General features: G+C 45.4%; 1 protein-coding gene across 1 annotated transcript in view; it reads right to left on the minus strand.

The window, feature by feature from the left end:
- The window catches only part of LOC149814664 (vesicle-fusing ATPase-like), a 113674-nt gene that overhangs the window by 20346 nt on the left and 76054 nt on the right, over nt 1-17274 (minus strand). The window contains exons 10-12 of the mRNA XM_089989986.1: nt 3051-3116; nt 2891-2973; nt 2010-2143 (exon numbers count right to left, since the gene is read on the minus strand). Of these exons, the coding sequence (XP_089846112.1) occupies nt 2010-2143; nt 2891-2973; nt 3051-3116 (283 nt within the window). The remainder of the gene's footprint in view (nt 1-2009; nt 2144-2890; nt 2974-3050; nt 3117-17274) is intronic.

Consider the following 17274-nt stretch of genomic DNA (forward strand, 5'->3'; position numbering starts at 1 on the left):
GAGAATTCTCATGGAAAGTAAATTCTCACTCCATGGAAATAACAAGAAAGAGAATTCTGGATCTCCATTTTGTCATTGTTTGGATAACTCAGGTGTGCTAAATAAGTTTCTTTAAAAATTCTCAATAATGAATTCTTTAAAAATTAGCAATTTAGTATAAGTTTGGATTAAGATTTGGATGAAGTTGAATCTGACCCTATCTGATCCATTTGCAGATTTATCAGCACACCGACGCTACCCTCACTTTTATTATTTGTTTTTCTTTTTTATCAAAAAATAATTTGATTAATTTCTCTCTCTCTCTCTCTCTTTCTGTTTTCTCTCTCTTCCTCTTTCCCCTTCTCTTCTTACTCAGTAGAGGGGGGAGGGTTCTGGTGTGGCCGGAGGAGGCAACCAGCCACCATGCTGGTGCCAGATTCCAGCATCAATCGGCTGGCATGGATAGAAGATGGCTGGCGGGGAGGTGAGACAACCAGACTGCTGGTTATTACACTGCAATCCGGCCATCAGGCAGTAGTGGTTAGAGAGGGAGAGGGGGGAGGAGGAGAGGAGAGGAGGAAGGCAAGAGAAGGAGAAAAGGAGGAGGAGCATGAACCATCCAAAAATGGAGGACGTCGAGCACGAGGAAACCCTCAATGCTCCATGCATTCTGAGAATTAAAGAGGTGGGAACTCTAATCGGAGAATTTGAGAGATTTGGAATTGTAATTACCAAGCCCACAAACAAATCCAAACTGAATTTGATGTGGCAAGTAATTAGAATTCTATTTCTCACAAATTACCTTGTATCCAAATGCACCCTAAATAAGAAGGCAACAAATATATATTACTGGAACTGTGGTTCCTATAAGAAGAAAATCATATTTGACTTGTTTTAATTGGATTTAGGACAATCCATAAATTATAATCCAGTTGTACACAAAAGAATGAATTTATTCTTATTAAATTCAAAAGCTTTTTAACCAATTCATTTAGAACAACGTCAAGAAACCAATGTTAAAAATTTCTTCTGACTACAAGAACATGTACACTATTATGTTCTTTCTTGTATACAGTTCATATATTTGGTATGTCAAAGTTCTTCTTGCTAGTAGTATAGCACTAATGATTAATGGGTTTTTTATTGATTTAAGATATTTAAACTAGCTCTTTTTTATGTCCAATACATAATGGTAGGTAGATTTTGTAATTGTATGATTGAAACAATGAGAAATTATTTTCGATCACGACTATTTTACAACCCAATGAGAGATCCAACAAGTTGATTCTCAAGCCGAAGTATCTTTCATCCTTAAAAAACATGTGCCAGCAAGTTGGACTGGCACACCAAATCCAGATGTACATTTGACCACTGAGTTAAGATACTTGGAGAGTTTGCTTGGTCTATGTTAAGTTAGAACTTACCAATCTCATGTCTGTGATTTTCACAGAAACAGGATGAGCCTGACAAAGTTTTAGCGATACTGCACTAGGTCTCCAAGTCTTCAAAGTACCATCTCAACAATAGAACGACATCTAAGAAACCTAATAATCTGCTATACTACATACATATATACATATATGGGGAAATATTGGCTACACTCTACAGTAACCATACTCTAGCTAAAACTCAAAGGTGTGAACTTTATTTCATCAATCTGACCCCACAGATGTGCTCAACATGGTCCATTTACTGGGAATGCACTTTTGATTGAGTAGCTTTGATGTAGAAACATGTTTCTCAATCATGAGATTTTTACTCATTGTGGACCATACAATTTTGAAGCCTTTAAGAAATCTGTTTATACAATGTGAGTAGACAATATAAAACATGTTTTTGACCAAACAGACCATATAGATCATATCCGTAGGGCATGATCCACAAAAAGGTCAAGATGCGATGGAATAGGCTGTTTCTACTAGAGGGTACGGTATACTCAAAGGCAGCCAATATTTTCCCTATATATATATATATATATATATATATGTGTGTGTGTGTGTGTGTGTGTGTGTAGAGAGAGAGAGAGAGACCAAGCTCCTGCAGGCTCACGTCTGCAGCAAGGAAAGAATTCTCTTTCATTTGGTTAGTATGTATCTGAAGAATTTGCAAACGACCATTTTCATCAGGAAGGCTGATCTCAACTTGGACTTCCAAACGTCCAGGTCTGCAATTGAAACAAGTAGAAGGGTGAGAATGTTATAGGGCCAAAGGACCCATAACAAGAAAAAAAGCCAAATAATAATAATAAAAGATGGGATTCCTTCTCACTTCAGAAGGCAATTCTCTTATACAAGTTTATCAACTTACAAAAAGCATTCAATAGAAAGGAAAAATAAAAAGAGATTTGAAGATCATACAAGCAATTTTTAGAAAGAGGCCTTTTAAATGGTTTCCACAGATATTTAAAACAAAAAAAAAATTGAAATAATGCTACGCCATGCTGATATTTACTGTTCTTGATAAGATGACTGTGTTTAGGTGAAGGAAAGTACTATTATCACATTATTGCAAGCTACAGAATGTTGACTAGCTTCACATATAATTTGTTCTGGGATGGCACCATATAATTAGTGCCAGAGAAAACAGCCATGAAATGTTTAACAGATACAGTGAATTTAAACCTAGATAAATAGTACAAGTCGGCAGCCTTGTCAATTGATATGAAACCTTTCTAGGGTCTACAAATAATTCACACATATCACAACTGCTTATTGCAGTTACACCCAAATTGATATAAAACCTTTTTACACCCATCGATATAAAACCTTTCTATGGTCTACAAATAATCAATGCATATCATAACTAAACCTAAACTTATGCCATGGCATTCCTTTCTTTAATAAGAGAACGCCTAGTCTCTTGGTGAAATAAACACTTAGATAATAATCAGCTCATTCTTTAAAAATTTTACCTCAGAAGCGCTTCATCAAGTAAATCCTTTCGGTTGGTCATTCCAATCAGCAACACATTGTTCAAGGACTCAACACCATCTATCTAAATAGCAAGATGACTCATTCAGTTGACTCTACAACTGGTTAAGAAGAAAACATAAACAAAGAAACTAATCTTACCTTTGTGAGAAGCTGATTAACAATGCTATCATGTACACCAGTTCCATCTCTAGTTGATCCTCTTGACTGTGTAATATCAACAAGAAACAAAATTAGCCATGCTGTTAAAATGTATTGTATAAGATTATATGTATATATATATATATATATATTCAAATATATATAGTTAATTTTGGTTATGTAATTTGGGTATATGATAAGGGATATTTTGGTCATTTTGTACATGTAATAGGTGTTGTCCATTAGGGACAGTTTTGTTTTTTTATCTTTTTATTTTTCATTTTTTGTTTAGGGGCTCTCCAACGGTCATAAATATGACCATTGGGAGCGCCCCAACGCCTCCTTTTGTATATAAAAGGGGTTGTTGGCCCCTTCTTCATGTATGCTTGTTCTAAGAATTTTGGAATAACATTTTTTATTTTATATTTGTGCTCTTGCTCTCTTTTGTGAGGTTTATGTGTTGGCCCTTAGTGGCTCTTTTGTATTTGACCCATAAGTGGCTTTTGTATTTGTGGATGTACACAATTGTAGCCTCTTTGTGGCATTGTATTTGTGCACTTGTTATTTCATTACATAGTATGAGAGCTAGAAGCACTTGAAGGCTTGTGGATCTGAAAAGAGGACGTGTTGAAAGTTGAACGTGTAAAGAAGCTTACAGTGGATCTACATCAACTTAGAACTTCTCCCTCCTTGTCTCTCTATCTCTTTTTTTTCCTCTTTTTCTCTTCTTCTCCACTATGGCTGATAAAGAAATTGCAAATTTGATAGAAAAAACTACAATGTTTGGGTCGCGGTGATGAAAAGAATCCTCATGAGTAAAGATATATGGCAATTTGTTGATGGTTCAATATTGGAACCATAACCAATTCTCATAAAAATGGTTATTGGAGCTAATGGTGAATTTAAGGAGAGCCTTAAGGGAGTTAAAGAAAAAAGGCTATGCTTGAATACAAAAAAGCCTATAAAGAGTGGAAAGTGGGTCATGTCAAGGATCTTTCCTTATTTATGGATAGTATGCATGAGGAGCCGGGTTTCGATATTCTTGAATTTGAATGAGCGGATGAAGCTTGAGAATACGTTAGACAAACCTATACCCAAAAAGATGTTGCTCACAAGTGAGGTCTTAAAGACAAAATGCATAGTTGCAAACAATGATATAAAACGTCGAGGGAATACTATAGTACCCTCAAAAGACTTTGCGATTAATTGGCTAAACTTGAGCCAATATAGGAGACACATAATGATGCTAAAGAATGAAAAAAGTACAAACATGAGGAACAATTATTCCAGTTTTTTAGAGGCCTCAGACCCGAATTTGAACAAGTTCGAGTCAATATCATTAATAGGAAAAAACCTCTTCCCTTGCAGGGAGGAGACAAGGTTGAAATCCATGTATGATTCTAAGGAGATCAAGGATAATGTTTTGGCCGTTTTAAGACCGAGTGCCAATACAAATTTGTACAAACCATCACATTTTTCAAAACCTTCCTATGGGAGACAGATATGATGACAATAAAAAATATATATAGTAATGTCATAGTTGTGGAGAACCGGGACACATCAAACCCTATTGTCTCAAGTTCAAGGGAAGAAAAGACAAAAAAGTGGCATCTGTGAGCACATCTCATGAAAAAAGAAGTAGAACCAATGAAAATTCAAAATTCATTAGAACCATGTTCTCTAAAATCATGAAGGCCCTTCATCCACTAATCAAGAACTCCTCTTCCTCTTTTTTAGGATCTGCGTTCTCTACATCTTCAACTCCCGGTAAGGTTTCTTGGTTTTTAAATTTTGGACCCTCATTTCATATGACTCCATACATTTCTTTGCTTTCTGAATGTTTTACTAATTCAACGCAAAATAATATTTTTATCACTGATGGGTCCTTTCTTAATATAAAAGGCGTTGAATTTTCAAAATTTTCTATTTCAAAAATTAGATTTGTCCCGAAATTAGATTTAAACCTTCTCACTTTTTCTCAAATTACCAACCATGGGTGTAGTGTCTTCTTCTCATCTAAGCAATGATGGGTGCAAGATCTCCAATCCATAAAGCATATTGGGGGACATAGAGAAGGAGATCTCTACTACATGAATCATCTTTTTCTTCTAAAAGAAAATTTTTGTTATAATGTTCAAAATTTTAACATAGTTTTGTGGCATCAAAGACTAGGACATTTTAGTTTATCAAAGTTATCTCATGTACAAAATTTGAACAAATTTTGTAATGAAAATTTTCATTGTGAGGATTGTGTTCTTGGCAAAAAGAAAGCCCTTTTCTTTCCGAAAAGGACATTTTTTTCTTCTAAACCGTTTGAATTAGTGCACTCTGACGTATGAGGACCTTCTGTAACGCCCCAAAATTTCAACTTTCAAACCTTTCATAAAACAGGCAAGAGACTAAAAGAATCTCTTTATTTCAGAGTTGGTTTAAGAAATAAGCGGAAGCCCATCCTTTTGTTAATTTTAGAAAGGCAAGTTGACCACTTTGGGCACGTTAGCTGAAGAACCAAAACATACAACCCATGCTACTTGAAAAAGGCACTTTCATTAAAAGAAGGTTCCAAAAGTACAAAATTCGGATGTCCCAAGGAAAATCCATTACAAGACCCAAAAACATCAGGACGCGAGCTAAGAGCAGGAAGAAGAGAGTCTTGAAACCATCTTGCCATCGCGCCATCGCCCGTGAAGTGCCTATTCATCACCTGTACCCATAGACTGGGTTAGTTTAGCTAAAGAAACTAGTAGGTGCACAAGATAGACTACAAGGAAACTGAATTATGTACATTTCATTCAGTAGGTTACGCAGTTTAAAGTAGATAAGCAGTTAAACAGGTAAGCAATGCAAGCAGATAAATAGTGCAAACGCGTATGTAGTGCAAGCGAATCAGTAGTGCAAGCGAGTCAATAGTGCAAGCGAGTGCAAGCGAGTCCAAGTGAGTCAGTAGTGCAAGCGAGTGCAAGTGAGTCCAAGTGAGTCAGTAGTGCAAGCGAGTCAATAGTGCAAGCGAGTGCAACTACTCAACCACCAGTGTGAACAGACTTTATGTTTCGATATTACTGGCCCGCGGGTACGCGCAGGCAAAACGTAGAAACAACTGAGACTAGTTCGGGCGTCTGTTATTCTATGTATTTGAATAACCCGAAAAGCTAGTTGAGTCCGCTCCAGAGGGACGGCTTTAGCCGAGAGAGGATTCCCCGAAGGAGGCAGTGCCACGGATGCATCCAACTTCTGCAGAAGTTTTGAGCTAACTATTGTAGCCCCTTTCCCCTAACTCCAATGACTGGGGAGGCCGGATCATTGCCCGTAGGGTGGTTGTTAACAACCTGTCCATTGGAGTTTGTACCGTCCTGTCCTCTCCCTTGACAGACCACTTGAAACGAACAGGTACGTTAGGGGTTGCTTAACTAACGACCCACTCTATGCTGTAGTCTTTAAACCACTCAAGCATCTTGCCTGTGAAGGCGAATGTGAGGCCATTTATGTGATTTCAGCATTGTGCATTTCGCACTGTTCGTGGTCGCACGACCGTCTCATCCGATCATCGCAGTACTAGACGTGTCGTGCACGACTACAAGTACTCTAGGATGAAGGGGGTATAGCTCCTCAAAAGAAGCCTCAACAGGAGTGTTTCACAAGGATGTAAAGTTTATCAACTTTACTATATCCTTTGAAACAGCAGTACCTTGTGCCAACATTATGCCTGCGATTTTCTAGAACCTCATCCGCTATCGGGGTATCTACATGCCTCGCATGACTCGACACCGGCCTCGATAGACGGGATACATGTTTCTCAACAGAACCTCCAACTCGTCTGCAGGACTGCATACTTAAGGAGTCAGGATCCTTGCAAGGTATCCCCCTCCTTAGACGAGGATGTAACGCCAGCTCCCATCTCAACTCTCGTCGCAAGAGAGAGAGGTGAATGCCTGAGGATGCCTTTAAGGCATATGCAAAGAGCAAAAACCTATGCGGCATCTGCAATAGCAAAGCAGTAATAATACATACAAAAACAAGAGCCTAGGCGCAAAGCGCGGCGACAAGGTAAAGGCGGTAAGCAGAAGTGCGACACTGAACCTCGCCACGATGCGTGACGGCACATACAAACCATAAGCAAGAATGCAACACGAGATCTCGACGTGATACACGATGGTAAGTATAGACTGACATAAGGTAAAGGGCAAGGATCGTGAAACCGCGTCCTTGAGTTAAGTGCATACTCGTATAAATATATATATATATATATATATATATATATATTTGTATATATATATATATATATATTCATTTTATTGATCGTTTTTAGTTTAATTGAACTTAATTCAATTATCCAAGTCTTTCGTACAATCTTCCCCTACCTTGGAGGGTTACGAGCTTGCCGACGTCTGCGGACGTACACAATTGACGGCTCGGGTCGCGGAGCGCGAATGAGATCCGTCGTAGCTGCGAATATGCGATATTAACATGCAAGCCCCGACAAAGCAAAAGCAAGGCAAAGACTCAACTTCTCCAATACATAGAGTTGGGGCCAACGGTCCCAAATGACTCAAAACCAAAAAGGATGGGGCAGGGCCAAATGAGCCTTGCCGCCCAAAGAGGGATGTAGTCAATGTGAGCAGATGACTCACGTTCACTAGGAATTCCTCGCTGGAGATCAACAATTGTAATAATCTGTCCCCATTACGATGTAGCTTCCAAAGATTCCCCGGGTCTGTCGACCAAGGGTATAGGCTTGCGCACAAAAGGGGCAGGGGATCGGCCCCTACTGGCAAACAAAAAGGCAGGGGCCGATGGCCCCTGTTAGCAAACAGAAAGGCAGGGGCCAATGGCCCCTGCTGGCACACAGAAAGGCAAAGGCCGATGGCCCCTGCTGGCAAACGAAAGGCAGGGGCCTATGCCCCTGCTGACCAAAGAAAGGCAGGGGCCATAGGCCCCTGCTGGCAAACAAAAGGCAGGGGCCTATGCCCCTGCTGACCAAAGAAAGGCAGGGGCCATAGGCCCCTGCTGGCAAATGAAAGGCAGGGGCCTATGCCCCTGCTGACCAAAGAAAGGCAGGGGCCATAGGCCCCTGCTGGCAAACAAAAGGCAGGGGCCTATGCCCCTGCTGACCAAAGAAAGGCAGGGGCCATAGGCCCCTGCTGGCAAATGAAAGGCAGGGGCCGATGGCCCCCTGCTGGTGCAAAAGAAAGGCAGGGACCATGGGCCCCTGCTGGCAAATGAAAGGCAGGGGCCGATGGCCCCTGCTGGCGCAACAAAAAGGGGCAGGGAGGAGGGGCTCGACCCCTCCCCTGCCGTAGCAGAGAGCAGGGAAGAGGGGCCCAGCCCCTCCCCTGCCGTACGGAAGTAGGGAGGGGGCTCCGCCCCTCGCCTGCCGTACGAAAGCAGGGAGGAGGCTCAGCCCTCCCCTCCCTGTGCAACGAAGAACTGAGGGGGGGGAGGAATGGGAGAGAGAGAGAGAGAGAGAGAGAGAGAGAGAGAGACGGAAAAAAAAAGGGAGAAGAAGAGGAGGGAGAACGTACCTGGTGGTCGGCGGCGGCGGCGGAGAGAGGTCGCAAATGGCGGCAGCAGACGAGCGAGGGAGAGTCGGGAGGCGGTGAGGGAGAAGAGACAGCGAGGGGGAGGGTTTCGTATTTGAAACCCCCCCTGCCTTATCTTTTTAAAGGCACGAGGGAGGCGGTGCCTCCATTGGGTCCGGGTCCGGATCCGACCCGAATCCTAACCATTTTTTTTTTTTTTAACGCGTTGTTACATCCTACCCTCCTTAAAAATAATTTCGTCCGCGAAATTTTTATTCCTTACACTGGTCAAAATACAAGTCAGGGTATTTTTCCCTGATATCCGACTCGGGCTCCCATGTACATTCATTTATTCCATGGTGTTGCCAACGTACTTTTACAAGAGAAATCGTCTTCGATCTGAGCACTTGGTCTCGACGGTCAACGATTGCCACTGGTCTTTCCTCGAACGTCAAGTCCTTTTGGATATCCACATCATCATAATGAATGATGTGTGATGGGTCGTGAACGTATCTTCTCAGCATAGATACGTGGAAGACGTCGTGGATCTGAGCGTACTGAGGAGGCAGCGCAACACGATAAGCCGCCTCACCGATCCGATCCAGGATCTCAAAAGGTCCGACGAACCGGGGACTCAGCTTTCCTTTCTTCCCAAAACGGAAAACGCTCTTTGTAGGAGATACCTTAACAAAAACCATATCTCCTGTTGAGAACTCCAGCTCTCTACGTCGACGATCAACGTAACACTTCTGCCGACTCTGCGCGGTACGCAAACGTTCCCTGATCATCTGCACTTGCTGAGTATAGTGCTGTAGCACTATAGGTGAATCTAACATCCGCTCACCAACCTCATCCCAGTAAACAGGTGATCGACAAGGCTTCCCGTACAAAGCTTCGTACGGGGCCATACCGATACTCGCATGATAACTATTATTGTACGCGAATTCTGCCAACCCGGTATGAGAGTCCCATTCTCCCTTCCAGTCTAACATGCACGCTCGCAGCATGTCCTCCAAAGTCTGAATCGTGCGTTCAGATTGTCCGTCGGTCTGAGGGTGGAAAGCGGTGCTGAATTTCAGTTTCGTGCCCAAGGCCAACTGCAGTTGTCCCCAAAACCTGGAGGTGAACCTCGGGTCACGATCGGAGATGATTGACACAGGAACACCGTGCAATCTCACAATCTCCCTCACATAGAGATCTGCCAAGCTGTCCAGGGACTGACTGAGCCGAATAGGGAGGAAATGCGCCGATTTAGTGAGTCGATCCACGATCACCCAAATCGCATCGTGTTTCCTCCGCGTCCTTGGCAAACCGACGATGAAGTCCATCGTGATGTCCTCCCACTTCCATTGTGGAATCTCCATCTGCTGCATCACTCCGCCTGGTCGCTGGTGCTCGATCTTAACCTGTTGGCAAGTCAAACACTTCGAAACGTATTCGGCTACGTCCCGCTTCATTCCACTCCACCAATATCTGCGCTGCAAATCTTTGAACATCTTTGTGCCGCCCGGGTGAATCGTGTACCTGGACTTGTGGGCTTCAGCGAGAATCTCATCTCTCAAAATAGGGTCTTTTGGCACCCAGAGACGATCCTTACGCCATACACCTCCTTCCTCACTCAGACGAAAGGGGGTATCGGCCCGCTGCGCTAGAGCCTTCAGCTTTTCGTACTGCTCATCGCTCTTTTGACTAACAAAGATCCTAGATAATAGCTCAGGTTGAGCTACCATGCTGGAAAGACTGATCGAAACTGGAGTGACTGCAAACGGTTCCCACGATATCAAATCCTCGATCAGCTTCCACCCCGCAAATAACAAATTAACGGAAACGCTGGGAGACTTGCGACTCAGAGCGTCGGCCACAACGTTCGCTTTTCCCGGGTGGTAGGACAAGGTAAAGTCGTAATCCTTGAGGAATTCCAGCCAACGCCGCTGCCTCATATTCAGCTCCTTCTGTGAGAACAAATATTTTAGGCTCTTATGATCTGTAAAAGCCTCGAACCGCTCCCCATACAAATAGTGCCGCCATATCTTCAATGCGAAGACCACCGCTGCTAACTCCAAATCATGAGTCGGATAATTCTTCTCATGTATTTTAAGTTGGCGCGATGCATAGGCGATCACTCTATCGTTCTGCATTAAGACGCAACCCAAGCCTGTCCCGGAAGCGTCGGTGTAAATCACGAAGCCGCCTTGACCCGAAGGTAAGGCCAAAATAGGAGCAGTCGTAAGACGTTCCTTCAACATCAGAAAACTGTTCTCGCACATGTCGTCCCACACGAACCTAGCTTCTTTCTTCAGGAGTTGCGTCAAGGGTAGAGAGATCTTAGAAAAGTCCTGGATAAATCTTCGATAATACCCAGCTAATCCAAGAAAACTCCGAATGTCACGAACATTCCTCGGTTGCTGCCAACTGAGTACAGCCTCGACTTTCGCTGGATCCACGGACACACCTTCCTTGGAGATGACATGTCCCAAAAACATGATCTCCTCGAGCCAAAACTCGCACTTAGAGTACTTAGCGTACAAACGCTCCTTTCGCAAAGTTTCGAGAATAACTCTCAAGTGCTCACGATGTTGCTCCCAGCTATCGGAATACACCAAGATGTCGTCAATGAACACGATCACGAAGGTGTCCAAGAAGGGTTTGAACACCCTATTCATGAGATCCATGAACGCTGCAGGAGCGTTAGTGAGTCCGAAGGGCATGACCGTAAATTCGTAATGCCCATACCTGGTCCGGAAGGCCGTCTTGGAGATATCATCTCCCTTAATTCTGAGTTGATGATACCCAGATCTAAGGTCGATCTTTGAGAAGATCTTGGCCCTCTGCAACTGATCGAACAGATCCTCGATGCGTGGCAACGGGTACTTATTCTTTATTGTCGCCTGGTTGAGCATCCGATAGTCGATGCACAATCGCAAAGATCCGTCTTTCTTCTTCACAAACAAGACAGGAGCTCCCCAAGGCGAGACGCTGGGGCGGATGAATCCCTGATCCATCAACTCCTGCAACTGCTTCTTGAGCTCTTCGAGCTCGGCTGGTGCCATCCGATATGGAGCCTTAGAAATTGGCGCAGTACCCGGCAGCAACTCGATGTTGAACTGCACCTCACGAGGTGGAGGAAGGCCTGGCAGTTCCTCCGGGAAGACGTCTGGAAAATCTCGCACAACCTCCAAGTCTCCCATCGAGACTCGCGTCGGCTCGGACTGGACGACACTAACCAGAAAGGCAGTGCATCCCTTCCTGAGGTAGCTTTGCGCCTTCAGCGACGAAATCAACTTGCTTGCCCGAACAGGTTTCACGATCTTGAATTCCACCTTGGGCATTCCCGGGGGAAACAAAACAATCTTGCTATCTCTGCAAAAAATCTTGGCATGATACTTGTGCAGCCAATCCATGCCTAGGATGACGTCAAATTCCGTCATCACTAGCAGGATAGCACAAACCGGTAAATGCCAATCTGCCAGGACTACGTCCAACTCTGGTACGTAGGTCGCACAAACAGTATTTTTTCCAATCGGGTTATACACTTCAAGGGTATTATGTAAGGGTTTTACAGGTACGCGCAAAAACTCGGCAAAATTTACCGAAATAAAAGAGTGTGTGGCACCACAATCAAAAAGCACAAAAGCCGCTTGGTTAGCGACAAAAAGGGTACCTTGCACTAGGTCGCCCTTGGTCAGCTGCTCGGCCTTGGCTGAGTAGACGCGTCCCGGTGCCCTCCTTTGACCGCTCGCCTGCGGTTGTGGCGTCTGATACTGCTGTTGGGACTGTGGTGGCCGAGGGAGCAGAGGTGCTCCGCTGGTCTGCCTGGCGTCGTCAGCCGCCTTTTTGCGACAGTCGCGCGCGTAGTGGCCCATCTTGCCACAATACAGGCATCCGCCTGTGTCGAGCGGGCACGCCTGCCCGATGTGGGATCGACCGCACCTGGGGCACACATTGCTCGTCTGCTGCCTGGCTGGAGGGTTGCCCTGAGGCCGCTGACGCTTCGAAGGAGGATATCGTCTCCTTCCTCCTTCGCTCTTCACAGGAAGGAACGATCGTTTGCCTGGGTCACCGGAAGGTGTCTTCGGCTCACCACCCGTAGCGGGTGGCCTCCTGCCCTGTGTACTCTTAGTGCGCTCCCAGGCCTCACTCAGGAGGGTGGCAGCAGCAACTGCCGCAGAGAAGGTCGAGGGCATGCTGGTTAGGACCCGATGCATGAGCCCCTCCTTTAGCCCCCGAACAAACTTTCCTGCTCGCTCGCGATCATCCGCGAACAGGTTGGGACAATAGGGTTCTAAGCGCTGGAATTTGGCGATATAATCCGTCAAACTCGAATTGCCTTGGCTGAGCTCCAAGAACTCCACCTTCTTCTTCTCCCTCGCATGAGGCGGGAAGTAGTTCCCCAAGAAAGCCTTTCTAAAAGCTTCCCAAGGAATGGGCGAAATTCCCGAAAACTGCATACTCCGGGCCATGTCCCACCAACTGCGGGCATTCTCCTTCAGCCTAAAGGTCCCGAATAACGTCTTCTTGTCATCGGGCACTGACAAGACCTCGAACACTCGTTCCACCTCCTTCACCCAGTTATCGGCCATGTCTGGGTCGGGCTTGCCATCGAAGGTCGGGGGGTCAAGCTTCAGGAATTTCTCATACGTCACTGCGGTATGCGGCTTCGGCTCAGAAACGGGCGCTGGTTCCCTTTGAGAACGAATCTGGTCTCGCATAGCCGCTGCTAGGGAACTTATGGAATCCAACACGAATCCCCGCTGATCTGACCAATCGTCAGCAGACCCTTCATTCGAGTTTCTTGCCATCCTTGGAGTAAACAAGGAATACCAATAATTAGAATTTTCAGGAGGCTCGAAATAAGCCAGAAACATAAGTACTATTCATGTTTAACATGAGTAGTTTAGGAAAACCCAGCAATGCTGGTACATAAGCAGAACGCGTCAAGCCTCTTAGCTTAACAATGCAAAAAAAAACACCTACTAAGCAAAAAGAAAGGTATACTCACAGCGCGATGCGGATGCTCAATGGTCAAGAATCCTTACTTCCCTTAGCTCTGATACCAAGATGTAACGCCCCAAAATTTCAACTTTCAAACCTTTCATAAAACAGGCAAGAGACTAAAAGAATCTCTTTATTTCAGAGTTGGTTTAAGAAATAAGCGGAAGCCCATCCTTTTGTTAATTTTAGAAAGGCAAGTTGACCACTTTGGGCACGTTAGCTGAAGAACCAAAACATACAACCCATGCTACTTGAAAAAGGCACTTTCATTAAAAGAAGGTTCCAAAAGTACAAAATTCGGATGTCCCAAGGAAAATCCATTACAAGACCCAAAAACATCAGGACGCGAGCTAAGAGCAGGAAGAAGAGAGTCTTGAAACCATCTTGCCATCGCGCCATCGCCCGTGAAGTGCCTATTCATCACCTGTACCCATAGACTGGGTTAGTTTCGCTAAAGAAACTAGTAGGTGCACAAGATAGACTACAAGGAAACTGAATTATGTACATTTCATTCAGTAGGTTACGCAGTTTAAAGTAGATAAGCAGTTAAACAGGTAAGCAATGCAAGCAGATAAATAGTGCAAACGCGTATGTAGTGCAAGCGAATCAGTAGTGCAAGCGAGTCAATAGTGCAAGCGAGTGCAAGCGAGTCCAAGTGAGTCAGTAGTGCAAGCGAGTGCAAGTGAGTCCAAGTGAGTCAGTAGTGCAAGCGAGTCAATAGTGCAAGTGAGTCCAACTACTCAACCACCAGTGTGAACAGACTTTATGTTTCGATATTACTGGCCCGCGGGTACGCGCAGGCAAAACGTAGAAACAACTGAGACTAGTTCGGGCGTCTGTTATTCTATGTATTTGAATAACCCGAAAAGCTAGTTGAGTCCGCTCCAGAGGGACGGCTTTAGCCGAGAGAGGATTCCCCGAAGGAGGCAGTGCCACGGATGCATCCAACTTCTGCAGAAGTTTTGAGCTAACTATTGTAGCCCCTTTCCCCTAACTCCAATGACTGGGGAGGCCGGATCATTGCCCGTAGGGTGGTTGTTAACAACCTGTCCATTGGAGTTTGTACCGTCCTGTCCTCTCCCTTGACAGACCACTTGAAACGAACAGGTACGTTAGGGGTTGCTTAACTAACGACCCACTCTATGCTGTAGTCTTTAAACCACTCAAGCATCTTGCCTGTGAAGGCGAATGTAAGGCCATTTATGTGATTTCAGCATTGTGCATTTCGCACTGTTCGTGGTCGCACGACCGTCTCATCCGATCATCGCAGTACTAGACGTGTCGTGCACGACTACAAGTACTCTAGGATGAAGGGGGTATAGCTCCTCAAAAGAAGCCTCAACAGGAGTGTTTCACAAGGATGTAAAGTTTATTAACTTTACTATATCCTTTGAAACAGCAGTACCTTGTGCCAACATTATGCCTGCGATTTTCTAGAACCTCATCCGCTATCGGGGTATCTACATGCCTCGCATGACTCGACACCGGCCTCGATAGACGGGATACATGTTTCTCAACAGAACCTCCAACTCGTCTGCAGGACTGCATACTTAAGGAGTCAGGATCCTTGCAAGGTATCCCCCTCCTTAGACGAGGATGTAACGCCAGCTCCCATCTCAACTCTCGTCGCAAGAGAGAGAGGTGAATGCCTGAGGATGCCTTTAAGGCATATGCAAAGAGCAAAAACCTATGCGGCATCTGCAATAGCAAAGCAGTAATAATACATACAAAAACAAGAGCCTAGGCGCAAAGCGCGGCGACAAGGTAAAGGCGGTAAGCAGAAGTGCGACACTGAACCTCGCCACGATGCGTGACGGCACATACAAACCATAAGCAAGAATGCAACACGAGATCTCGACGTGATACACGATGGTAAGTATAGACTGACATAAGGTAAAGGGCAAGGATCGTGAAACCGCGTCCTTGAGTTAAGTGCATACTCGTATAAATATATATATATATATATATATATTTGTATATATATATATATATATATTCATTTTATTGATCGTTTTTAGTTTAATTGAACTTAATTCAATTATCCAAGTCTTTCGTACAATCTTCCCCTACCTTGGAGGGTTACGAGCTTGCCGACGTCTGCGGACGTACACAATTGACGGCTCGGGTCGCGGAGCGCGAATGAGATCCGTCGTAGCTGCGAATATGCGATATTAACATGCAAGCCCCGACAAAGCAAAAGCAAGGCAAAGACTCAACTTCTCCAATACATAGAGTTGGGGCCAACGGTCCCAAATGACTCAAAACCAAAAAGGATGGGGCAGGGCCAAATGAGCCTTGCCGCCCAAAGAGGGATGTAGTCAATGTGAGCAGATGACTCACGTTCACTAGGAATTCCTCGCTGGAGATCAACAATTGTAATAATCTGTCCCCATTACGATGTAGCTTCCAAAGATTCCCCGGGTCTGTCGACCAAGGGTATAGGCTTGCGCACAAAAGGGGCAGGGGATCGGCCCCTACTGGCAAACAAAAAGGCAGGGGCCGATGGCCCCTGTTAGCAAACAGAAAGGCAGGGGCCAATGGCCCCTGCTGGCACACAGAAAGGCAAAGGCCGATGGCCCCTGCTGGCAAACGAAAGGCAGGGGCCTATGCCCCTGCTGACCAAAGAAAGGCAGGGGCCATAGGCCCCTGCTGGCAAACAAAAGGCAGGGGCCTATGCCCCTGCTGACCAAAGAAAGGCAGGGGCCATAGGCCCCTGCTGGCAAATGAAAGGCAGGGGCCTATGCCCCTGCTGACCAAAGAAAGGCAGGGGCCATAGGCCCCTGCTGGCAAACAAAAGGCAGGGGCCTATGCCCCTGCTGACGAAAGAAAGGCAGGGGCCATAGGCCCCTGCTGGCAAATGAAAGGCAGGGGCCGATGGCCCCCTGCTGGTGCAAAAGAAAGGCAGGGGCCATGGGCCCCTGCTGGCAAATGAAAGGCAGGGGCCGATGGCCCCTGCTGGCGCAACAAAAAGGGGCAGGGAGGAGGGGCTCGACCCCTCCCCTGCCGTAGCAGAGAGCAGGGAAGAGGGGCCCAGCCCCTCCCCTGCCGTACGGAAGTAGGGAGGGGGCTCCGCCCCTCGCCTGCCGTACGAAAGCAGGGAGGAGGCTCAGCCCTCCCCTCCCTGTGCAACGAAGAACTGAGCGGGGGGAGGAATGGGAGAGAGGGAGAGAGAGAGAGAGAGAGAGAGAGAGAGAGAGAGAGAGACGGAAAAAAAAAGGGAGAAGAAGAGGAGGGAGAACGTACCTGGTGGTCGGCGGCGGCGGCGGAGAGAGGTCGCAAATGGCGGCAGCAGACGAGCGAGGGAGAGTCGGGAGGCGGTGAGGGAGAAGAGACAGCGAGGGGGAGGGTTTCGTATTTGAAACCCCCCCTGCCTTATCTTTTTAAAGGCACGAGGGAGGCGGTGCCTCCATTGGGTCCGGGTCCGGATCCGACCCGAATCCTAACCATTTTTTTTTTTTTTAACGCGTTGTTACACCTTCCCCTATCTTATATAAAGGTGGTTACTCTTATTACGTGATATTTGTTCATGATTACACTAGATTTTCTTGGACATACTTTCTTCGGCACAAGTATGAAGTTTTTGAAAATTTTAAAAAATATCATAACATTGTCTAAAATCAATTTAAAACTGAAATTTCTATCTTCCGCTCCAACTCAGAGGGAGATTTTATGTCAAATGATTTCAAAACTTGTTTTGAAAACAATGGGATTTTACA

Source organism: Nuphar pumila, chromosome 15, assembly GCF_984573655.1.
Source record: "Nuphar pumila chromosome 15, dmNupPumi1.hap1.1, whole genome shotgun sequence".
Classification (NCBI taxonomy): Eukaryota; Viridiplantae; Streptophyta; class Magnoliopsida; order Nymphaeales; family Nymphaeaceae; genus Nuphar; species Nuphar pumila.